The 25,555-nt window shown below is 43.1% G+C and overlaps 1 protein-coding gene across 5 annotated transcripts in view; it reads right to left on the bottom strand.

Moving 5' to 3' along the window:
* Positions 1–2,855: 2,855 nt before the first annotated feature.
* PDZRN3 (PDZ domain containing ring finger 3) overlaps positions 2,856–25,555 on the bottom strand; it is a 224,759-nt gene continuing 202,059 nt past the window's right edge. For all 5 annotated transcript variants that reach the window (XM_011995376.1, XM_011995373.1, XM_011995375.1 and 2 more), the window contains 7 exons: positions 24,262–24,509; positions 21,376–21,463; positions 11,441–11,539; positions 10,258–10,320; positions 8,388–8,489; positions 6,098–6,214; positions 2,856–5,357 (listed from right to left, as the gene is read on the bottom strand). In XM_011995376.1, coding sequence (XP_011850766.1) covers positions 3,792–5,357; positions 6,098–6,214; positions 8,388–8,489; positions 10,258–10,320; positions 11,441–11,539; positions 21,376–21,463; positions 24,262–24,398 — 2,172 coding nt within the window. In that variant the 5' untranslated portion in view covers positions 24,399–24,509 and the 3' untranslated portion in view covers positions 2,856–3,791. The remainder of the gene's footprint in view (positions 5,358–6,097; positions 6,215–8,387; positions 8,490–10,257; positions 10,321–11,440; positions 11,540–21,375; positions 21,464–24,261; positions 24,510–25,555) is intronic.

Genomic DNA, 25,555 nt, shown 5'->3' with positions numbered 1-25,555 from the left:
TGCATTTTATTCAATCCAACATATGCAACATATGATTTCTACATAAAAATTATCAAAATATTTTTCTTTTTTAAATACAAAGTCATTGAAATCCATTTTCTCAGAACATTTCAATTTGGACTAACCACATTTTAACTGCTTAATGGCCAGATGTGGCTAATGGCTGCGGGTATTAGGCAGTGCAGCTCAGATGGTCAATACATTCTCATTTCCTTCGCTTTGTATTTTAGGATTAGTTTAAACCTGAGTCATCCAACCAGTGGGGTGGCTGCTATGGAGAATCAGAAATCTGTATTCATCATTCCTCAATTTATGTAGGTGTCAGAAAAACTGCACAATGACCGGAAGAGTATAGGTACTAGTTATAGGTACTAGTGATTTGCTAAATTTTAATTGTGTTAAACAGTATAGTTCTAATAGGAAGAAAAGTAGTCCTTGATATGAAAAGTAGGCATTCAAATCAAACAGTGTGTGTAAGATGCAGCTGAAATAAAAGTCTGAGAAATAAAAAACCTATAAAGCTATCAAATTTGGTTATTCTAAACTTGGGGTTCTTGCATGCTTTGAGGGGATCTGTGAATGGACTTTGGGGGTATGTGAAGTCTTCAATTATATGCACTTTTTAATTTTCTGCAAATAGAATCTATAGCTTCCATCAGATCCTTCAATGGGCCCAAGAAGTAAAGTACATGCAGCCAGGGTGGTAGAAAGGCCTGTTATAGTGGATGTTCTGTTTACACAGAAGCTGGGGCTTTACATTAGTGAGAACGGAAGCTAGAAATTGTCTCATCACTATTACCCAGGAAAATTTTCATCCCGACCGCCAGCTAAGAAATGCACTGTGAGGCACTTGGAGCTCATACTTGTTGAAGAAATGGCAGATTCATGATTCCTCTTATGTTCACTCTGGGGCATCCACTGGTGAAATGCATTTGTTTTTTGGTCGAGGGCACAGGATTTAATGCATCTAAGTTAACCGTGCACATGAGGGTGATTCTCCAGAGTATGGGGTGCTAAGAATTGTGGAACCAGGTGTTGGGTTTTGAGTTCAAATCCCAGTTTGGTTATGAATGAGCTGCACTGCATTTCTTTGCCTCCCTGAGTGCCCTGTTCATTGATAAAGTGATGATTTCTAAGATCTCTTCCAATTTCTTTTAGAAGTTAATTGGTTAAATTAGATTTGGGAAGCTTCATATTACACAGAATGTTATGACTAAGTATATCTAGATGATAAAGTGATTTAAAAATAAGTTGAAATCAAAGGATTTAGAATTGGATTTGAATGCATCCTATTATTTCCCTCTACTTTTTCATAAGTGCAGGAGCTGAGCCCCAAATCCAGAGACACATGGGGAGCCCTGGTTAAAAACCCCTGTGCTTGGCCGGGTGTGGTGGCTCATGCCTGTAATCCCAGCACTTTGGGAGGCCGAGATGGGCGGATCACGAGGTCAGGAGATCGAGCCCATCCTGGCTAACATGGTGAAACCCCGTCTCTACTAAAAATACAAAAAATTAGCCGGGTGTGGTGGTGGTCGCCTGTAGTCACAGCTACTCGGGAGGCTGAGGCAGGAGAATGGCGTGAACCCAGGAGGTGGAGCTTGCAGTGAGCCTAGATCGCGCCACTGAACTCTCAGCCTGGGCGAGGAGCGAGACTCGGTCTCAAAAAACAAAACCAAACCCTGTGCTTGACTGTTTAGGCTAAAGCTGTTCCTGTGGCCATGTAGCCCCCTCTGGTCTTCAGTGAGAACACACAAGGGGAGGAAAGCTATTTCCCCATATAAACTCATATGCTGATATATGCTTTGCAGCAATTTATAATTCATTTGACTGATGATTGTTCGCTGTGAAACATTAACTAGGAAGACAGGGTATGAGGTGACAGGACTGGGAAAGGGGAGCTTCTCCTGGGAGGAGGTAAGGATCCGATTTTGTGGAAAGTTAAAACGGAGAGTATCAGGAAACCGAGGCCCTAATAGTACACTTTTTGCAAAAATTTCACCTTGGAGGGCTGATTAGAGTAATGCAGCAGATGTAATTATCATAACAATGCCTGGTTCTGGAAGAGGTAATGAACAGACATCTTAATAATGAGGAATAAGTATTGCAGTGTTTTATTTTCATTAAGTTGGTTTATTACAAGAGTGACTACTAATTAATCTCAAGATTCTGGCCCCAAAGGAGTGACTGTGGTTGGAGCAGGGTCTGTGAGAGGAATATATGTCTGAAATGCCTAAAACACCTGGTCATTTCAATCCAAATTCCATTTGGATCAGACAGTAAACCAGATGTATGGCATCATGGCAAATAAAAATGACACCATCCTAATCCTATCTTTATCTTACTTTTTTTTCAGTATTACAGCTGAAATTGGTGTAAACATTACAATCAATCAATCAGGAAACAATTTGTAGCAAATTCATTATTTACGATCCTGGTGGTTGCAGTAGTCAGAAAGATACCAGATTTGAAGCCCACCCAGTTTGGTGACCCCTGTTTTTCTATGAAAATATTGCCTGATTTGGAGATGCATCTTAGAAATGGAAAGCTGGACCTAGCCACCCGGAGTGTTAGTTATTACTGACAGGCAGTAATGGTTGCAATAAACGAAAGAGATTTCACTGTAAACATGGCCCTGATTGATAAACTTGCTCATAGCTATTCTTGTTTATAGGATATTGGGCCAGGCTGAAACTTTCTGTGAGACAGGCAGTCAGAATGCAGGGTTGTATGGTAAATTTGACCCTGTGTTCTTCACTGCTAGACCTTGGCTTTATATCCATGAGGCTGAATGCGAAGGCATCAGATGGTAAATCCTTCCAAAGTAGCAGGTAAATACAACCAAGGGGAAAAAAGCAAACACTGCAAAAGGCTTTTATTTTATAGGCACCACTGCAAAATGAGGAATCACATCAAAACATATCAAATAGAAAATAATAATTTATTTTAACTTCATTTTACTTAATATTTGTAACTAATCATGATTTTGTGAACTTGCTTGTATAAGTCTGTACCTTCAAATCTACAAAGCAAAAGTTTACTACAATGAGCACTTAAAATTCCACAAACCATCTCCATCCACAACTTTCCTGTACATGCAAATTCTTTCAATGGGCTGCAATATTTGCAAACATGCTTTAAACTTCCATAAAGCTGCATGATATTTTGCTTTCTGCTAAAACCTTTACACTCTCTTGGGAACCTTAACCAGGAAAATGTTTAAATGTATATCCCAACTCTAAATGCTGCCGGTTTGGTTATGTGTATTAAATCGTTAACCACCGGGTTGGGTGGTTTTGAGTTGAAACCTTCACCTAAATAATATCTTAACGGTCACGCATATGAAACACATTCAGTAACGTAACATTATAAAATAGGGTTCCATTAAAAATACATACTGGCAGTTGTATTTGTGTTTTTAGGCAGGAAAAAAAGCGTGTTTAACTTTTTAATATGAATATAGTTTAAACAAATTATTCTGTGAAAGTATGCTTAATAAAAGATCTTTCTGAAATTTAAACACTTTATGTAAAAGGGTACAGGTAGAAAAGTACAATTGCTATTTGAAAAAAGCTCTGTTTGTTAATATTGCCTTCCAAGATAGTAAGGGTGTTTTTCTCTCTCTCCCCTTAAAATAGACCTATGACACCCAGAGTTGTAGGGTCTGCAAATTTGGACTATAAACATGAAGACCGTATTTATCTTATATACAAAAACTTGCCGCATTGAACGAGGCAGGAATTTCTACCCCAGTGGTAGTGGTCTCTTTTATGTACATAATGCAGAAGTGAAAATTATACAGTAGTCACCGATAGGAAGGAATTGTATACTCTAGTGCCGTCCGGGGATTTTGTGCCGTGGGTTAAGAGTTCCTGGATCGTCATCCAGTTATCGAAGATTTTTTTATTCCTCTTCTTCATCATCTTTTTGTGGCTTAGTTCGAGGATGTTCATCTCCTTCCTGTCGTCGGCTGCTTGCTGCTCCTTGAGACAATCCAACCTGCTCTGCATCATGAACTCGCGCCGCCGCCGCTGCTCCTTGGCCTTCACCAAGTGCTGCTTCCTCTCCTCCTTGCTCCAGTAGCGCCCCATCTTCATCTCGCTCACCGCGTCGTCGTCGGTGGTCATGCCGCTGCGCTCTTCCCGGATCTTCAGGGCGCGCTCCCGCAGCAGGCGGTCCCGCACGGGCCTCTTGGTGATGTAGCGCGTCCCGTCGCTGCGAATCTTCACCTTCCACTCCATGCGCGGCTCCGACGGGGTGGGGGAGCTCAGGTCCTTGCACATGCTCACCAGGCTCATCTGGCTCTGCGCGTACTCCACGGCCGACTTCTGCTGGATCAGCTGCATGTAGCTCTGGTAGTGCTGGGCGTGTGCCGGGATGTGCGCGTGCTTGTATGGGGAGTGGTGGTAGGTGGGCAGGTAGGCGCTGCCCAGCTTCTGGCTGGGCGTGGGGCTCCGGCTCCCGTCGCTGGCTCTCCGCTCTTTGCTTTCCAGGGGCTGGCTAGGGTCCAGCTCCTTCAGCGATGGGCTATAGGTAGGGGTGCCCACTTCAGGATCTTCCGTGATGGAGAGCAGATTCTTTGGGGCTGGCCCATAGGCTTCCGTGGTCGCCACAGCCCCTTCGCTGCTCGGGCAGCTGATGCCCTCCGCTGCTCTCCTCAAGGAGTTGTCGGGGGAGATCTCCAGGGTGAGCGGGGTACTGCGGCAGCTCTCGCCCGTGTTGTAGGCGCTCGAGCTGTCCTTGTCGGATTTCTCCGGGAGCTCGGTGATGTCCGAGAGCTCGTGCCTACGCACGTCAATGCTGGTGTTGTAGTTGCGGAAGCCGCTGTTATGTAGCATCCAGGACTCGCGGTACTGTTCCTTGAGCTGCTGCATCTTGTGGGCGCGCACGATGCTTAGGCACTCCAGCTCGATGCTGCGCAGCTCCTCGTTCAGCAGCTCCAGCTCCTTGTCCACGCTCTCGGGGTCGCTCTTGCCGGCGTCCAGGGGGCCGCTAGGGTAGTACAAGCCATAAGGAGTGGCGCTCTTCACCTGGCACTTGAGCTCCAGGAGCTCGCGGAAGCGCTCGCACTCGTCCACTGGGATCCCCAGGTAGTCGGCGTCCGTGCAGTCGGCGGAGATGAAGGACTCGTTGCTGAAGGGTAGGTCGCCGCTGCCCAAGGTGTCCTGGCTGCAGGTGAGCTTCCTCTGCCCCGCCAGCGGGTTGGAGGATGCAGTGGCATCGTCGCCGTTGTTCTCTTGCTCCGAGCTCTCGTCATTGCGGGTGCTCTCGTCGGTCCGCCCCACACCGCTGTCCTTCTCGTGCTGGTTGGACAAGATGGTGGCTGTATCTGTGGTCCCACCGTCTTCCTCGTGCTTCTTCTGCATAAAAACAAGAACAAAGGGTCACAGTGAGGGAGGCCTACGCAGCAGGTATTCAGGTTTGACCTTTCCTTGCAGTGTTTCTGGATAGGGCAGGCTGTACATTTCTAAGGCCGAGGGGCAGCATCTGACAGTAGGACCAGGTCAAGAGCGTGGGCCTTAGCCACACTTACCCATATCTACCTGGGCAAGTCACTTATTCTTGTTCTTGTCCTCAGTTTTGTAAAATGAGGATAATAATAGTCGCTTTAATAGTCTTTATCTCAATGAATGATTCCGTTAAATCAATCAGTACACAGGTAGGATGTATAAAGGTCCTTGTTTAGCTCATACAGGACTCAGTGAGTGGCTCATTAAGACTCTGACAATGGTATTAGCATAGTAGGGAGCTAGAGAGCTCCAAGTAGCTCAGGTTAAACAGAGGGGATTGCTTTACTTTGGAAAACATGGCTTTTTCCAATCTATGGTAATACCGACGCATATGTTTTCCAAACAAATTATCATAAGGTCAGCTTTGCTTTGGCAACGGTGCTTAGATTTAAAAGCTTAGCTAGGGACAGTACCAGCTTGCATTTCACTGGTCTGGTGCTCAAATAGAAAAGTACTTGAGGCTGTTTTCTTGCTGTCTTCCAGGTGGATAAGCTTCTGATGGTCTTTAGCGCCATAAAGGGGGATGGAGGAAGCAGACTTTCCTCCAGCTCAGCAGGGCAGAGTGTCAGGGACTGGTGCGTGGGCGTTACCTGCTGAAGCACGCTAGCTGTGAATTGCATGGCCTGGTGGTGCTGCTCCTCCAGCATGTCCATGTGCAGGTCATCCAGAAAGTCGTTCCTGTCATCGTCCATCCAGCCCTCATCCAGCTGCAGGCAAGAGCAGCCAACACATGCCTTAGAAGTTTCCTTTCATGTTCATTTATGTTTTTAAAAAAAATGACATTACCTTGGGGAAAAATATTTCCAGGGCTTCCTCCAAGAGTCATCAAAATGCAGTCTGCCCAATGATTTGCCGTTAAGTCAGGAAACTATCCCACCCTCACATTACAGAGACCTCCAACCCTGCACTACAAACTGGGGAAGTCTTTAATATCCATGATTTTTTTTTTTTCAGGGTGAAACTCTTTCATCCATCTCAGCTACTTTCACTGCAGTAAGACACCTGTGTAGGAGGGTCAGATTTAGCTGTTCCCCCTGCTTGCTGGACCAGACACAAGTTTAACAGGTCCCATAGAAAAATGATTTTTAGTGTGAAAAAGGGTTCTTTCTGATACAGTAGATACAGTAACTAGCTGTTTGGCTTGGGCAAGGATATCACGGTTTTTTTGTTTTTTGTTTTTTTTTGAGACAGAATCTCACTCTGTCTCCCAGGCTAGAGTGCAGTAGCATGATCTTGGCTCACTGCAACCTCTGCCTCCCGAGTAGCTGGGATTTGGGATTACAGGCATGCACCACTACGCCCAGCTAATTTTGGTATTTTTAGTAGAGATGGGGTTTTACCAGGTTGGCCAACTGGGCCTCATCCTGACCTCAAGTGATCCTCCTGCCTCGGCCTCCCAAAGTGCTGGGATTATAGGCGTGAGCCACCGAGCCTGACTGGATATCACTTTTAAAAGGCCTTTATCTGCCTTGCCCTAAAAAGAGTGAACTATTCAGAAGTTGGCACTCTATAGCTCATGGGGCTCAATCCAGCCTGCTATTTTTGTAAATAAAAAAAAATTTAATGAGAACACAACTATGCCCTCTGCTTTTGCACTAGAGTGACAGAGTCTAGCAGAGATGGTATAGCCACCCGAGTCAAACATTTACTATCTGGACCTTTAAGAAAAAGTCTGACTGTGAGTGAGATGACAGCTGAAGTTCCCTTTGAGCTTATGAGGCTTCCATCTGTGGAGAATCAGATGCCCTGTATGCCACTGTCTCTAGGCTACTTTTTCAACTGGGTTTCATACTGATATGGTTTGGCTGTCGCCACCCAAATCTTACCTTGAATTGTAACTCCCATGATTCCCACATGTTGTGTGAAGGACCTTGTGGGAGATAACTGAATCATGGGGGCAGTTTTCCCCATACTGTTCTCATGGTAGTGAGTAAGTCTCATGAAATCTACTAGTTTTATAAGGGGAAACCCCATTTGCTTGGTTCTCATCTCTCTTCCCTGCTGCCATGTAAGACGTGCCTTTTGCCTTCCACCATGATTGTGAGGCCTCCCCAACCATGTGGAACTGTGAGTCCATGAAACCTCTTTTTCTTTATAAATTATCCAGTCTTGAGTATGTCTTTATCAGCAGCATGAAAATGGAGTAATACACATACCTAAAGAGATCTACTACTGGACTGCTCTAGATGTGTTGCTGGAGCCATTCTAAGTGGATCAAGAGTGCCACCTGGGAGAGTTCATGATTCCTTCTGTGGAAGGAGTTATTATAACACAGTGGTTTCTGAATCAGATTACTTGGGCCTGAACCCCTCCCTGCTTTATCACCCTCCTTCTGGGGCTTTTCTGGGTAACTTTTGAACCTCTGGAAACTTCCATCTCTTGGGAAGGCTCTCCTGTGTGTAAAGTGATCCACGGAGAGTCTAGCCCTTATTTGGTGGTCATATCAGTTTTAATTATTATTTATCATTCAATATTTCTTTTATTTTGAAAGAGCAATTTTTAATTCCCCATACTCTGCTATTGTAAATGGAACCTGCACAGATCAAGGCTGGAACACATGTTAGGCCTTGGGAAGTCAAATGTCTTGATGACTCCAGTTGTGTTTTCCATTCTATTCTGTTTCCTTTTCCTTCCCTGTGATCCCTACATTAACCAACCCGGTGGGCCTGCAGTATAGATGTCAGGGTGGGTATCTAACCAACCTTACATGGCTAAATCATAAAGTGGATTCTAAGTCACAGCAAGTTTGATTGTATTTCTAGGGTACAAAACACCTTCAAGTTCACAGCCAATACTCAGGTGCTCTTTTCCAAGCCTGGGGACCTGAGCTTTTGATTTTAGAAATACAGACCCAGTTTCATCTGTAGGAAGCCAATTTACCTGGAGTTCAGGCCTTGCAATCAGCAATGAAAAGTTTTTATTTTCTTCACTGGTTAGAAGAGCCACAGCCTCTTCTCGGTTCTGCACCTCTATCCCATTGATCTTTAAAAAAAAAAAAAAAAAGGGTGGTGGGGAGTGGGGAGACAAATAGTATGATTAGATGGTGCAAAATCATTCTATTTTATTTCAGACCTGCATTTGTCACCCACTCACAGCTGGAACATAAAACTTCCCTGTAGCTGGAAAAGAATACTGATTTTAGGAAGGAAAAGTCTTGCTCAGAGCAATGCAGTTTCTCTGGTCTACAAAGGAGCCTCCATGAGTGTAGTTCATGAGGTGACTGATGTGTGGAGTGTGAACAGAAGGGGCTGAACCTCTAGAAGACCGCACTGAGAAAAATCATAATGCTGTGCAGAGGGAACATGAAAGTAATTAGACATAATATTCAGGCAGGAGTATATGTAGACATTATTGGATAATATAGAAGAAAAAGCAGCAGTGGGTCTGATGTGAACATTATGGAAACTGAGGTTAAGAAAAGGGAATAGAATTACACATGGTGTTTTGTGTCCCCAGTTTGACACTTAAACTTCTTTAGGCCAGGCAGAGGGTCAAGTGGGCATGACACTCTCACTATCATACTTGATTAACCCTCTTGCAGGATTTTTGCTTGCATGTCCTGGTGACTTTGACCCCTGTTGGTCTGGAGGTCTTAATCCTGGTGGAACGCCACCTCCAGGGAACACAGCAATGGTTCCATTGAATTGGAAGTGGAGCCCTCCACATGCCTCCTTACACCAGTGAGCCAACAGGCAGCAAAAGGGGTGACGCTATTGGTTGGAGTGATTGCCTTCAATTACCAAGGGAAAATGGGCTTGCTGTGATACAGTGGAGGCAGGGAGGACTGTGTCTGGAACCCAGGGGATTCCTTGGAGTACCTCTGAGTGCTTCCATTCTTAGTAAAGGTTAATGGAAAACTCCAGCAACCAAAAAAAAAAATGGCAGTATGCTGAGGACCCTGACCCTTCAGGTGTGAAGCCTTCAGGTGTGAAGGTTTGGGTCACTTCCCTAGGGCAAGCGATCCTGAGCAGCACAGGTTCTGGCTGAAGGCTAGAGAAACCCAGAGTAGGCAGTGGGAGAAGAAAATCAGAATGACTTGTGGTGAGGTATGCAATGAGAAAAACACAGTTGATTAGGAATGAGAGGATATGGATGAGAAGAGAGAAAGCTAAGCCTTGCAGACACAATGAAGCCAAGAATCTCAATTCTGTGAGATTAAAGAAGGTTGTAGCCAAAAGAGACATGAATGGTCTCATTTGGACTAGAAGGAGCAACAGGGCTCAAGGTCAAGTGATGACCCTCAGAAGCGATTCCAGGATGGTTAGATGTTGAGTCAGAAAATTTATAAGACTTTTCAATCGATTCTGCTAAATTTGCCAAAAATGTTCCCATTTTATGGACGAGACTCTGAAATGCTTGGTCCAAAGTTAATCTTTCAGAGAAATCTAAAACGAGAATTATGTTAGTTCACAAGTTGTAAACTGTTGGCCTGACTTTGGCTCACTGATGTTTGTTTTGATCCAAATAGAATGAAAGAAAATGAGGAGAACTGGCTCAAGTTTTGCAAGGCCCTCTTTGGACAGAACATGCCCCATCTAGTTTGTCTCAGTCCTCACCACTCCCTGTTGCTTCTTATGACTCAGAGTTAGCCTCACAATTAGTTTAACTTGTCTGGCCTCACTACACATTTGTGTTTGTGATCCCTGTTCTTTAACCTCTTCTGCAATTTCAACCCTAGACCTATCATTAGAACCAGTTTGCTCTTTAGTGATAGGCCCATTAAGAGGCCATTGTTTGGAAGTGGACTTACCTGGATAATGCGGTCTCCTTCTCGGATGCGCCCATCCTTGGCTGCAATGCTGTTAGGGTCAATCTGAAACACACATGGACCATCTCAGCACAAATGCAGATATGCATGAAAATAAGCAACAGCACTTTCAAAGCCATCTCTAACACACAGTCATGCTCATCCCTGTGTTTCTGTTTTGCACAGAAATAAACAAGACTTAGTGTCGTGCAAGGAGAGGCAAACATGAGCTGATCTGCTTCTAAGCCCTTTCTAGGGCTGGTTCTTGGATCCCTGCATAGCAACTCTATTATATAGCAGTGTGTGCAGGCTCTGCTGATCTGAGGAGGCACAGCTGACTTTTGTTGCATGCATGGTAATTAAAATCAATGATGTAGAACAGGTTAAAGGATACCCTTCATTATGTTGACTAGCAACCATACCTTATTTTATACCAAATACTTGTATTAAAATTTGGAAAATAACTTTAAATTTGAAATATCATTGGGACAAGGAGGACTGATAAGGGGAGGGATGCCCTCAAACGCAGAAAGGCTGGGTTAACTTAAGCTTGGTGGATGACATACAACCAAAGAGACAATTTCGGAGTCTAGTAGTTCGTTCTGTAGCGACAGATTTTATTTCCTGACAAAATTGGGTTTCTGTGATTGCAACGATGCGTGTGCACTGTAAAGTTTCCATGCTGAAACCAGCTGCTTTATGTATCTTCTCAAGGAAGGTCAAAAGAGCATGCATCTATGTAGTTTGATAAGTACATACAAAAGTCATATTTAACTTATATGAACTCAACTATATATACTCCACTAAGAGGAAAAAAAAAGTGAGAGACAGAGAGAGAGGCTTTAAAAAGTGTAAGTTATTCCACCCACCATTCCACTCAATGAACATGAGTTGGGAAATGTGAATCTGCTGTTCCCTCGGGGCTAAACACACAAAACCATGTAAACGGCTCCATTTTATGGCTGATTTGCAGGCTTCTCAAGGGTAATTTTGCCTTAAGTACTTACATTAGAACTTAACCTCCATGGAAAGATGCAATGCCATGGAGTGTGATGAGGGGACAGAATAATTTGTGTCTTTCCAAAGAGTTCTTGATGAGGTGGGTTAGGGTTGGTGAACATATAAAAGAAAAAAAACGCTTTTGGTCTTGATATGATAGTTACAAAAACAAAATCAGCCTTTGTACCTCACTGATATAAATCCCAATGTCATCTTCATCGTCCGTCCGGTAGCACACAGTGAGGCCCAGCTTGTCCTGGCTGTTCATTCTGTAGAGGTCCACTTCCTAGACAAAGAAAGGCATTCCCAGTGAGACTGCAGCAGGCAATGCGAGTTGAGGGGATGTCAAATGCTTTAAAAATATTATCTTTAAATGATGAACTGGATTTCTTTGCATTCAATTTTGTAGGGCCAGTTAACTTACTAAAAAAAAAAAGTGATTATGGACACAGGATCAATGCCTAGGGCATTTCTGACCTTTCACTCAATATAAAGTCATTTTGAAAATAGTTATTTCATTGATCCCCCAAAGAAAAATTACCCATATTTCACTCAGAGTCAAGACTTCTGGGGCAGGGCTTTTCAAAAGCACTTTTTCAATGTCTGCCACAAACAAGAGTATTTCCCTACCCCAAACCAACCAGCCATTTCAGTACAAATGTTTCCAATGTGTTTGGTTAGATTATTTCACATTGCGTTCCCTTAATATTCACAGTCATAGAACTTGCAAACAGATTACACATAAATTGATCCAAGAAAGGAGGGTAACGTGATAGTGTGCAATTAATGTTCTCCACAACAGCTGTGATATTTACAGTTGAGAAATTAGTTTCAGCCGCTATTACTGCAAATTAAATAAGATAAAAGCAAAGCGAGCCCAAATGCGGGACACATGCTATTGTATTTGCCAATTAGTCTGTGCTTCAGAATGAAGTCAGAACTTTGGAAATTGTCGGAGCCTTAGGGGGGCCATCCTGGGGCTCTCAGTGTAACCAGGCTAAGTCACTCCCCTGCCCACTTTGCCAATGACTTGTGCAAGTTTTTGTAGCTCTAAGCTGCAGGCCTATTTGAAGGGCCACGTGATAAGTTCTCCGGCAGATCCTTTGGTCTAATTTTTAGTGTTATCTAATCACCAAGCAGGAGAATGGAAGGGCTCCGAGATGGGGTCTTCGTGCCACTGTATCTGGGGACTATTTCCAAGTGGCCTCTCTCAAGGGTCTTCTTAGAGGGGAAGGCGAATGTAGCTGTCTATGGAGAAGCTCAAAGCAGTTACATGGCAGATACTTCTTGAACTCTCCCCGATGAAAGGCAGGGTGCCAGGCACCATGGACACTTCCCAGGTGGAGGAACAGCAGGTGTAAAAAGGCCCTGGGCCAGCATGGCCAGAGTCCCGTGTACAAAAAACAGAAGTGGGTTGAGGGTGGCCAGGTGGCAGAGCTAGACCAGGCAGGGCCCACAGGCCAGCATGAGCAGCTAAGATTTTATTTCAACACCATGGGAACCCATCAAAAGGTTTCAAGTGAGGACTGCCATGATCTTAATGACTTTCAGCAGTCTCTCTTGCTGATACATGGGGTATAACGTGGTGGGGAAGAGTTGTAACTATGAAGACAGATGTTCAGAACCCAACTCTCCCTCTTTCTAGCAGCTTGATCATGTGCGTGTTAGTATATCTAAGGTCTGTGTCCTCACTAGTATCTGTCATCCGGCCTCCCAGAGTCACCAACGTGAGGCACACAGAGCTCTTAGCACATTGACTGACCCGTAGAAAGTCTATGGTCACCGGTAGTATAATAATTACATGCAGGTATGGTTACTTGCCTGAAGTCACAAGAAGTTGTTTGTGGTAGAGTGGGTATATTTCAGTGCCCCTCTTAATAAGATTATTTTCTGAACACTGATATGTTAATTAATTCAACAGCTTCCTAATTATAGCTCTATCAATATGGTAAATTCTCATTAAATGAAACCCCATTAATTTCTGATCATTGAGTTAGGTGGAAATTTCTTCATTTTTGAGATATATACTAAGTGGGCTTAAGGGTCATATTTAACAACGAGAGCAAGCCTAAATACTTGGGTTTCTAAATACTTTGGAATAACCAATTTGCATACCACAAATATACTAGGCATACATCATCCTCTTATGTTTCAAACACACCCCCCTGTCTCTCTTAGGGTACACTTCATTTGAATATGAGTATCAGGGAACACTTTTTCAGTTTTGACATTTCCTTGAGGTTAGTGTGAATCAACAAAATATCATGACTGTGTAGGTCCAACTGCACAGATGCAGCTCAAATGCTGCCACTTAGCCCGGTGCTATCCCTGCAGGAGACACATCTTGCTGAAACAGGTCCACATGCAACCCAAGCAGAGAGAGACAGCAGTGGGAAGATTGTAAGCAGAAAAATGAGAAAGACGAAAGATGTTGATAATTCAAGTTGCAGCTTTTTCTGAATGGCTGGCTGCCAAGGTAATTCTCTCTCAAGGAAGTACAGAAGATACTATAGTTCTACTGGACTTTCTTCTGCTGCTGCTGCTGCTCCTCCTCCTCAAAGCGTGCTTCCTGGTCATGATGAGGTGAGCACAGAAATTAAGGGAAGTGTTCAGAAACCTCTATAGCAAATGGACATTGTCATGATAACCAAGGGCATGATTAGCAGATTTGTCTCACTGGACAAAGTGTAGACCAGTTCAGGTGTTGGTGAACGTGTTGCAGATGGGGTGAGTTACACAGTCACACACAGTAGGACCACGTATTGGTTAGAGACAGACTGAAAAGTAAACAAACCAGCCAACCTGGTCCTTGTGGCTTTTCAGCTCAGTCTGACAAGCACAACTCCGTAATACACATGTAGATTTGAGTGTTCCATTTGAGAGGCATAAGGTACGAGGAGTATACAAGTAAGAAAAAGACTCCTAAAGAATGTGATATTGACACTCTGTTATGCAGAAAACGATTAGATTTATTTGGCCTACTACCAAACATGTAGGTGGCCTGATGTCATGAGACTTTAGAATACAATTTTGATAAAACCTAACCTGAAAAGCATTTCTGTTCTATCTTTTGTCAGTATTTTGATTGATAGAGATTTGAAGGACTATTAAGCTATAGAGTAGTTGACATTAGTTCATGTTGCTAATCATGATTTTTTTTTTGTACATTTTCCCTTCTGAATCTGTCAATTCCTCCAACAAATCTTTATGACTTAATCAGGGAGAAAACTTTCTTAGAACAAAGTTTCAGGCTGGAACAGAAGATACTCAAAACATTTATTGTTTTAAGATATTTTCATCTGAATTAAGAACCACTTATGCTTCCTTCCTTATACGCTGCCACTAACCTCACCTGTGTTTAGTAAAATTAGTAATCGATTCTTCACAAATGCTAACTGTTTGACGTTTTTGCATGGGAGAGAAGAAGGTCCCATTAATAGTTCTATTCCCAGTTAGTGTTCATTTTAGAACACATACTCCCTCATAACAGCAGAATGGTGTAGAGCCCAACACTGCGTTTAGCCTTTGACTCCCATCACAAATCCTCTCAGGACAAACCGTCATGGGGACAGTCACGTTCTCAGTTTGATCTTTAAAACAGACATAAGAATGCTAGTGTTCCACTTCAAGGGCAGCACTCCAGGAGCAGTTTTCTCTCTTAGAAGTGGTCTGTGTTATCAAAGGATGAGTGATATTGGATGAACAAATGCTGGTGAAGCACATTTCCAAATAACAAAGCAAAGGGTATTCTGGAGCTTACTCTAGGTATTTACTTGACACTGATGTGAGATAGGAAGGTGTGGGCTATAATATTTCCTTGCCTTATCTGGCCCTTCTTGGAACTCTAAACAAAAGCCAGAAAAGCTTCATTTAGAAGGCACAGGATACGACTTAGCCTCGGTCATTTAATTTTCAAGGGATGGTTCAACATCACAGAGAAGAATCTGGTTGCTGACAGTTAAGCACGGAGTGATCCATAATAGGCTTTCAGAAGCTCTTGAAAAACAACAGTGTAAGAGCTGGTATTGTCTCTGTCTCTGTATGGATTTAGGGTTTACCTTGTTTTCTTACAAAGAAGATTACAGTAAGGCAATGGTAGCTGAATAATGAATTGTGCAATGAAAGCAGTGTCTAGACTTGTATGCTGTGCACAGTAGGTGCTCAATAAAATTGAATGAACTTCAGAGTCCAAGGCAGGATGATCCAAATGAAAAACCAGTTTGGTTCCATCTTTAATGAGGGAGGTTGCCTTGAGCAAGTCATTGAACTTCGACAAACTTAGCCATTCTGTGGTTTTAAGACACAATATTTTGGGGACTCAGTGGAAAGTAAAATTCCTCAAACTTACTGGGTGGTTTGTAAATTCTCAGCATTTCTGTGTGACGGATCTAGTTTTACACAATTGAGCATATTGCTGAAAGCATAGAAGTTATCAATATGTATCTGTCTGTGATGGAGATAAGATTTCAAAGACGACTATTAATCAAACTGGTATGAATAATGTAGTAACATTATCTGGATTACAGCTACCCCTGTCACTGGTATCTTGTTGCTTACTGGTCTAGATGGACTGTTGATAAAAACGAACAGCTAAGCCTGACATTTCAGATGAAATTGAAACGATATTCCAATTAAGAGTTTGAAGAGGGCCATTCCACCTTGTTGATTCAAACTCTGTTTCAGCATCAGCTACTTTAATCAAAGGGGATCTCAAAGACTCATTTCAATGCTTTATCCACCTCCAGGAAGACTGGCCACTAAAGCATAACTCTTCAACTTATTGGTCCAGGTTGCTGTGCACATTTAAGTTATCTCAACAGTTTCCATGGTGTTATGTGGGATATAGACATATCTCTAAAGACTGCATTTTCCCTCAAGGACCTTATGTTTGAGATACGGTAACAAGGCACTTTATTCCTTCATTCAAAAAACATTTCCGGGTGCCTACTATATGCCAGACATGGTCTGGGCAAAAGGAATATATGGTAAATGAGTTAGACCAGAGCCTAGCTCTCAGGGAGCTTGTATTCCAGTGGGGAAGACAGATAAGAAGTAAATAATGGGCTGGGTGCGGTGGCTCATACCTGTAATTCCAACACTTTGGGAGGCCAACGCAGGCAGATCACTTGAGGGTCAGGAGTTTGAGACCAGCCTGGCCGACAAGGTGAAACCCTGTCTCTACTAAAAATACAAAAATTAGCCAGGTGTGGTGGCACATGCCTGTAATCCCAGCTATTTGGGAAGCTGAGGCAGGTGAATTGCTTGAACCTAGGAGGCAGAGGCTGTGGTGAGCCAAGACTGCACCACTGCACTCCAGCCTGGGTGACAGAGCAAGACACAGTCTCCAAAAAAAAAAACAACAAAAAAGTAAATAATGGTACTGGTGGCATAGGGGTGCTTCAGAGAGTAGCCAGGGAAGCTCCTCTGGAGAGGTGACATTTGGAGAAAAGATTGAGGCATGTAAACATCTGGGGCACTGCCACGCAGGCTGTTAGAAGGCGTAGTACAAAAAGTGGCAAACACCCTGATTACACAGGAAAAGTAATAAGGAAGCCAATTCAATCCAGGATGGGGCTGACCAGGAAAGGTTCCCTAAGGATCTCTTCCTTGTCCTGTGCCTCAAAGGCTAAAGAAAAAATTCTAGACTGGCTGGGGCATCCTGCATAATCTCCACGTCAATCCCGGTTCCCTTCTGATATACTTAGCTTCCTCTATAAAACCAGGTTTGGAGAGCATTTTAGTCTCCTATTGAAATTGTAGCTTTCCTTTCCTTTCATTACATCATGAGAACACAATACAGGTGACAGCAGTTTCACAGCCTACATAGGATGCTTCTGATGAATCGCCTGGGAAATTAAAACAATAAACAAAAGAAAAAGCCTTCTTTGGGCATGTATTTTCTTTCTTAATTGCCTACAGGAAGATGTAGAGCAGGTGTTCAGTGCCTGAAAATTTATGGGTAATTATTTGTCTGCTCAACCCTAGGGTACACTTGGGTGTAATCCCTTTAACTCTAAGCAGTCTCATAATAACAGGGATTTGACACTTACCTAAATATGATCATTTTGTGTACTTTAAAAGGGAGAACATCAGTTTTTCTTTTCTTTCTTTTTTGAGACAGAGTCTTGCTCTGTTGCCCAGGCTGGAGTGCAGTGGCACAATCTTGGCTCACTGCAACCTCCACCTCCTGGGTTTAAGCAGTTCTCCTGCCTCAGCCTCCCAAGTAGCTGGGATTACAGGTGCATGCCACCATGCCTGGCTAATTTTTGTATTTTTAGTAGAGACAGGGTTTCACCATGTTAGCCAGGCTGGTCTCGAACTCCTGACTTTGTGATCCGCCCACCTTGGCCTCCCAAAGTGCTGGGATTACAGGCGTGAGACACCGTGTCTGGCCAGAACATCTGTTTTTCTCTGTGCATTTGCTTTAATAAAATCTCAACACACTCATACATATTTTCCTCATATATAACATCCATGGAACTAGTTGTTCTTTGGAAGGTGCTGACTTTAGTCCAATTCAATTTAGATGATAAGTGGTCTGTTGCGATTGGCCCCTTACTTAAATATAACAGCCTGATTTTACTAAAATTGAACCCAACAGTTAGAACAAAACAGGATGGAATCTAGAAGGCAGATTGCGACTGTTCTAAGAAATCTCGTGCAGAAGCAGGGATGACAGGCACGTGCCAGTCTCCCTGGAAACTGGGCCCACTTTAGGAAACTCACTTCTCAGCATGTGGGGTTTATTAATTAACCTTCTCGAAAGGACTGAGCAGAGGCCCTTTCAGAGACACACCTCTGAAACAGCAATGCTGGAGGTACAGCTACTGTTCTGTAGTGGAGAGACCCTTCCGGTGAGTGGCTGCAGTAGGCCTCAGCTGATGCGTTCCTAGCCTAGGAGGCCTGAGCCATCACCGCCACAGAACTGAGGACAACATCTGTCCAAAATTGCCAGGTTCATTTTATGAGAAGGTACTTAGGTAACAGAAATGACCTGGTGACATCTGAGTTGCTGTGGACAAAAGACCAAATGTTTAAAGCAAGACTTCCTGGCTGCTGTGGACTCACAGTACTCCATGGTAACTGTTCAAAGGGGCTAGAGATGGAGAGTGCCCCATTCTGGTTGTTTAAGAAGAAATGAAAAGCTAATGTCTAATGGTCCTAATGGCTTGTGAGCTCCTTACAGGCAGGCAGAGTGATGACTTCCTGATTTTGCATTTCTAGGGCCAAACAGTGTATTTAATGTAAGAGATGCTCAGTAAAATGAACGGAATTGAAAATAAACACGAATATAAAGTCTGATGGCATCCAAGGTCTAGCTTAAAATATTAATCCTAGGCTGGTTTTCTAAACACCTGCGTTGTGTCTGCTTTTATTCATGAAAAGAGAGAAGCAGTCTTAGGAACACAGTGTCACATGCCTACGAGGGGTTTAGTCATTCCTAGGCCCTGATAATTTTACTCTGCATGGACAGTATGGGCAACAATCGTGACTCGGGGGCACATCTCTACACTGCAGTGAGTGAAAGGCACCACCAAAGCCTCACTGGAGTGACTCAAGAGAACAAGAGGAAATGATAGCTTGGGCTTCTTTATCTGGGCCTGTGGCCTGTAGGTCAGGGTAACGGGCACCGAGGTACCTAGGGACCTTGTTAAAGTGCAGATTCTGATTCTGAAGATCTGGGGGGCCAAGTTTCTGCAGTTCCCACATCTCCTAGATGAGAACTCTACTTTGACCAGCCAGGCTGCTGGTCCTCCTACCACACTTTAAACAACAGGGTTCTAGGGAACATTTTCTGAGTGGCTCCCTCCCGCTTTGAAAGCAGGATGCTCTCAGGTGCTTCAGGCTTTGGGGAGAAAGACTCAGTTCAGGCTAGTCTTAACACTTCTTTAATACTAGCTAATCTCCTTAGAGAAAAGGCAGGATGTAGTGACCCCAGGCTCCCAACCCTCAGCGGGCACCCTTATTGAGCACCAGGATTTAATAACACTGGCTTGTGTCCACTGTATTTAATTGTATGGGATTTTCTATTTAAGACAATGGATGCTGACTTTCTGCTTGAGGCAGTGGTATAGTGTTTCCTTTAAAATAAAATTACCGTAGTTTAAATAAGTTGAGTCGAGTTAAAGAGAAATAGAAAGCACATAAGAGTTCTGGTGATACTCAGATACAACAACAAAACTGTAAGACAGAATGGCCCAAATTGGGCAGATACTGTGGGGGCTCAGTGAATCTCCTGAAACTGTATGCAAGCTCTCGCAGGCAGCAGAGTTTTTCCAGAAAGGGGCTGTAGGTTCCATCAGATTCTCAAAGGTATTAGAAACTAAAAAAAGAGCTAAAGAACCCACTGCTATAAAGTCAAGTTTAACTAAATACCAAAGACTGCAGAATCTCTACTACTTCATACCTCTAGCTTCTGAAACACCTGACAGCTTTTTAAAAGAACTCTACTTTGCCACAATTACATCATCAAAAAGCAGCGTCGTCCCATAAAGATGATTGAATAGCCCTCTGTTTGGAGAGCAGTGTTTCTCCAACAGTGTTCCAGAGAACTGTAGACTGAGGAAGTATAAACAGGTACTTGGCCAGAGAGGTGGGGGAAATTCTGCCCACTCCCCCAGGGGATTTACCAATGCTAGTTAGATAGTCAAGATTCTCAGAAGTCCTCCAAGAAATCTGTTTAGTTTTCTTCGATCTGGCATTTCTCAAATGTATTTCCTTATGAACCCCCTTTGGAAGGAACAAATTAAGGAAAAGTGTCCTGAAGGAGTCGTGGCTGCTTCACCAAACATCCCTGAAGCTGGGGTGATAGGACACTAAATAAGAGGCAGAATCCTGATTTTTGAAAATGACAAAGCTTCATTCCCTGGAGCAATCGTTAAATGGCAAGTGCTTTGGTAAGTGGTTGACAGCAAGCAGAAAGTCAAGTTTTTATAGTGGCCATTCCTGTTTAGAACAGGTGCATTTAGGGAAAATTTTAAAGTTTTAAAAACTTGCATTGAGTCAGTCATGCCACTGGCGACAAGTCCTTTGATTTGACTGTATCTGGCTAACCGTCAGTTAAGTCATCGTTTGCCTACATTTATTGATTTTTAACTTCTGTTTTGGAATAAGAACTCTTGGTAACTTTAAGTAGAGGAACACAGCTGTTTTCTACTATTCGACTGCTTCTGTCCTTGCACAGAACCTACTGCCACTAAACAGTTCAGCTTCAGAAGTATTGGTAGGACAGCATAGATTACACAACAGTTAGCCATGAAATTGGATAAAATGTTCGATTTTTTTCCTGGGTGACCTTTTGATGGTACCCAAGGGCTTGCCTGTCAACATCAGGTGTCTTTTTACTTTACTCCACAAGATCAGCTTTCAGAAATGCTCTTATATGTTTTGAAACCCCATTGAAATATAAAAGTGTTTCCCCCAAAATATAAATATATTATACAAGTTAGTGTTTCCTGTATTTTCTATCACCCTTATTAAAAGGAAAATGGGAAGTAGAACTCTGTTGGCAACCTGGTGTCCTCTAAATATTTTAAACCTTAACAAAGACCTACTTGACATTATGTAGCATCTTGAATCTTTACCTAATCCTGTGTGGCCTCAAGCAACACTTAAGAAGAGTTATGGATTTGTTTAATTTCTTCTATATCAATGTTAGCAAACTTGAAGCAAGTGAAGCAGTGAACAAACCCTTTTGTTAGGGCAGGCTAGCATTCACTGAAGTAATTTATCCACCTACTCTTGAGCCATCTGCCTTTGAGTAAAGAGTGGTGATGACATAAAAGGGAGGAAGGTGAGGCGGCTTATGTTAGTTACAAGAATGTATGGATTATGTGGATTCAAAGGTTGACAACAGGATTTACTGTCCTATCTTTTAAGTGATTCAAAAAAAAAAAAAAAAAACCTTACATTTCTGCTTTTGGGACTTGATTATTAAGCTCTATTTCCAAGGAGGGAAGAAGAATCTCAGTTGTGCCTTTCAAAGGGCATGAGTAAAAGTGGTTCTGCTTTTGTTATTTTTCCATTGGCATCTGTAAACTAATTTATGTTTATAGAGAACTTATTAGGCATTCTGTGTTCTTAATAATGACTCCTAAAATGAGACAAGGATGTTCTTCATACCTCCAGCTCCAGCTCCTCCCTGTCCATCTCCTGATGGATGTCTCCAATGTAGTCATTTGGATCGTAGTATTCATGGGCTGAGGGATGCCTGAAAAGAGATGCAACATCATTACAGCCCTGTTTCCAGTGTCAGGATCTGTTTCTCTTACACCCATGGTCAGGCCAGTGGCACAGGAACAGTTCCCAGGGTGTGGGCCCTTTCATGACTCACTTCCCTCTGGATGGGGCTCTCAGCATGGTCAGGACCTCCATCATCCTAATTTTACCATTTGCCTTTAGTCCATTTCCTGCTGAAGGACTTAAGATGCAAAGTGCCAGCCTGGTGGGCTTTGTTGTTTGCAGAGCCCATCCCAGAGCCTGCCAGTCATGTGATTCAATGTGACTAATTTCTAACTCCATCTGTACGCAGGAAAGAGGACAGTATTTTACTGCTTATTGCTTCATTGTTAGATGAAAACTAGGCTCTGCAGAAAACTAGGCTCGAGCCCAGGCAACAGTCTAAGATATGTGCTGGCCCCTGAGACCAGTTCAAAAGGCTGAGACTGAAACTCTGCTGCTGTTACCTAGGACGGTGTCTTTTTGAATGTTACTCACAAAGATATGTTTGATATCACAATGCAGTATGCACTTACATGGTTGAAACGTATGTGCAAACATGTAGGCATCAATACATATAATGATGTTTTATATGCATCATATAACAATGCATATAAAGATATGTTTCCCTAGGACAACATATGCAAAATACAATCCACAGAACTCATGACATCTTTGGAAGCGTCATTAAAGGAACCTCAAGGAGCAAAGGCAGTGGGAGTCATAACATACTGGATCAGTGGCTTTGAAAGGAGCTTAACAGTCCACGGTGCCAGATGCAAAGCTTCAGCCTCTGATTGTTGGCTGGGGACCCAAACCTTCACGTTCTCAAAGGTCATAGCACAGCAATCAATGGGCCCTAGTCTTCCCTGCCAGGCACTTAGTTTTGAAACAACAGATTAGACATGAGTGGCCATTCAAATAAGGGCTGGCTTTCAATTTTCTGGACCCATCAGGCAAATATACTGCCTGCACTTAAAGGGCTTTTAGTACTGAGGATACTGTTGGAAGGTCTGGGCTTTCACGCATCAACTTAACATTCCCCGTTCAGTCCCGATGCACGCTCTTGCTGTTGTCTGACCTAGCCAGAACCTGAAGAGGCCTGACCTCTGGACTCTTCTGACATTTCTCAAGTTGCCCCCAGGGGATAAGTCATGTCATGTTAACTAGACTTAAGAGGAAATTACAGGTTTAGCTTCTAAAAGGCCCGTCACTGTGACAGGCCAACATTTGAGAGTCAGAAGTAGCCTTAAAGGCCTCATCAATAATGTGAGGCAGTTTGGTCTGTAACGTCAGATAAATGGTTTGGATAATCATACTCAGTGAATCAGCCAGTTGTTCCAGAGGATCGAATGGGCCACTACAGGGTACTGTGGTTCAGAGCTGGGAGTCGGGGTCTGACTGACCTGCCTTTCCATCAGCTCAGTGGAACCTGAAGTTTGCAGTTCCTCACCTGTATAAACGGACAGTCATGAGAAATAAAGGAGATAATAGTGCTTTGCACATGTGCACACTGTGAGTGAATGTGAGACGGATGCCCTGTCCTCTGTCTTTACGCTACCAGCTGCCGCCAAACCTACTCTGTCAAGCCTGGGGAATTAGCCCTGGGTTCCAGTGACAGCTAGCCACTAAAATCAAGGGATGAAGCGCAAGCCTTTATTTGGAACTTGACAGAACCACAGGAAACAAGTGCTCACTCCAGCTACTGACTTACTACTAGGAATCCAACAGGTATTACCCAGTGGATTTTCCTGTAAGAGGTGAAAATGCCCTTTGAAATAAATGATCTGATCCGAGATGGAGCTGAGATGGGAAAACACAGGGGCGACCCTAACATCAGCTGGAGAGGCTGTGTCCTCAGATGTGCGAAGTTACACACGAAAAGCTTCGTTTAAAGCTATGTTGAACTGGACGCCTTGGAGGCCAGCAGTCTATCACAGAAAATGTCTTGCTCTTCATTTTTTCCTGAATATTTTACTTCACCCACTAAATTAACGGGGATCACTGCTATCATGTACCGAGTGCTTACCATATGCCCCATGGGCACTTCCCACATACTGTTTTATTTAATCCTTCAACGATCATAAGAGATTGATACTGTTATCCCCATTTTAATATAGGAAAAATACAGCCCCACAAAACAAAGTAGGTTACCCAAGTTCCACAACTAGAAATCACTTTGAGCATCAGGTTTGTCTGACTTGAAGCCTCTGAAGGAATCTTTGCTGCTGGCAGAAATAAGTTGGGAGAAGAGGTGTGTGTAAAGAAATCCATGTGGCGTGCTGAGTTGCAGCTGTTATTTAATTGGTTGATGCAGTACTTAGATGAGGCATGTGCGGGCTTATTACATGGATCCAGGCTTGAAATGAGACCCAAGAAAGCAGAAGGCACAACCTCCAGGGCTCTCTTGACACACACAACTTACTTTGTTGTCTATTTAAAAGAATGATCAGCATTCCCTCTAGTAATAACTGCATGATCTTCAAATTACCATTTGGGGTGATTAAATTTTATTCTGAAACAACTTTTACAACATTTGTAAGTAATTCTGTTCTTAGGATATAATTTGAGTAAGTCCGCTCCAGGGTTATAATAAAGTAATTAATATGTCAGAGCGGTTTTGAGCAGGATTCGATTTATTGCCTCTATAAACAATAAAATTAAATATGGGCAACTTGGAGGAAAATTATAGGGTGCATTAATTTTTTTTTGCCACATGGAAGAGCAAAAAAACAACTTGGAAATACTTCTTTACTTAACGCGTTAGGGGTTCAAGATTAGGTTACTTACTCCTCTGGCAAGAGATAGGGATCCAGCACGGGCGGGCTGGGAGAGGACATCTTAGTGAGGGCCATGATATGTTCAAAGGTGATGTCGGTTTGGGTTCCTGTGTCCACCAGCTGCGACTCTGATGGAGGCGTGAACATTTTGGTCCTTGGTGTTCTTCTCAACACCTGCACCACTATGGGCTCCTTGGCTGTCTTGAAAGCTTCCACAGCCTGGTCATGAGTTGCTCTGGACAAGTCTTTGCCGTTGACCTGTGGAAAAATATTTAGGGTGGGACAAGGTTAGAATGAAGCAGAAAATGGAAGGACAGATACATGGATTGGCTCCTTTCATGTGTAAGCAGCTAAAAGAAGCAGGCGATGGGGTCAGAGAACTTCACTTCTCTAATGTTTAGGTTTCCCAAAGAATGCCTGGTGAAAAGAGTGAGTTTGGAGGTATTCAGATCTGGCATGAAATAGTAAATCTCACAGCGGGAAAGCTTGGCTTCCCCGTGGAATATCTTTAACACAATTTCATCACTTGCTAATCTTGCCTGTGAAAGAAAAGGCCAGCCTCAGGCTCCGAGCCTTTATCAGGCAATAATAGCTAACTAGAAATTCATTACACTGTTACGTTTTAATAGTGTGTATTTTTCCAGTTTGTGTCAGATGATACCAGTCTTCCCGTCATGGAAGTAATATGAAATTTCCTCTTAAAATTAATCCTTTCGCTCTTTAAAAAGTCCATTGACAATATTAAGTAAATGACAGTTCAGGTCATAGGGGCATATGGCAAGTATTATGGAGAAGGAACTCAAATGGCCAACGTTTGGGGGGAAGTCACCACTGGCTTAATTGCTGTTTTGTTTCCCACTGTGTGCAGTGTTTTGCTATTACTGCATCCTCAAAGCCTGCACTTATTGAGTGACTACTGTCTGCTGCATGGCTTAAATGAAGATACCTCTCAACAGTTCTCTCATCATAGTCCTGTGAAGTTGGCAGGACTGAAAGTAAGATCATCTCCCTCCCTGCAGCCTCAGACCTCATGAGAGGACCTTACTAGTTCATGCTGGGTCAGAACGTTGGATGCTATGTCCAGGATTCTCCCCAATGGTACAATCAAAACTCACCCAACCTGGCTATCTTTAGAACAGCTTACATAAGATGAAATAGAAATCAGAGTCTTATTTCTAAAAATCAAAGTCATTCCAAGTTAGATGGAAGTCCAATGATTTAATTTATCCTCTCTTTTCCCTTCCCCCATAAAACAAAGGAACTATGTTCAGGTAGTTATGGGCAGAAAGTCTGGTAACATCTTA

Source organism: Mandrillus leucophaeus, unplaced genomic scaffold, assembly GCF_000951045.1.
Source record: "Mandrillus leucophaeus isolate KB7577 unplaced genomic scaffold, Mleu.le_1.0 Scaffold485, whole genome shotgun sequence".
Lineage (NCBI taxonomy): Eukaryota > Metazoa > Chordata > Mammalia > Primates > Cercopithecidae > Mandrillus > Mandrillus leucophaeus.
The sequence above is the reverse complement of the archived record's forward strand: the minus strand, read 5'-3'. Positions and strand labels throughout refer to the sequence as shown.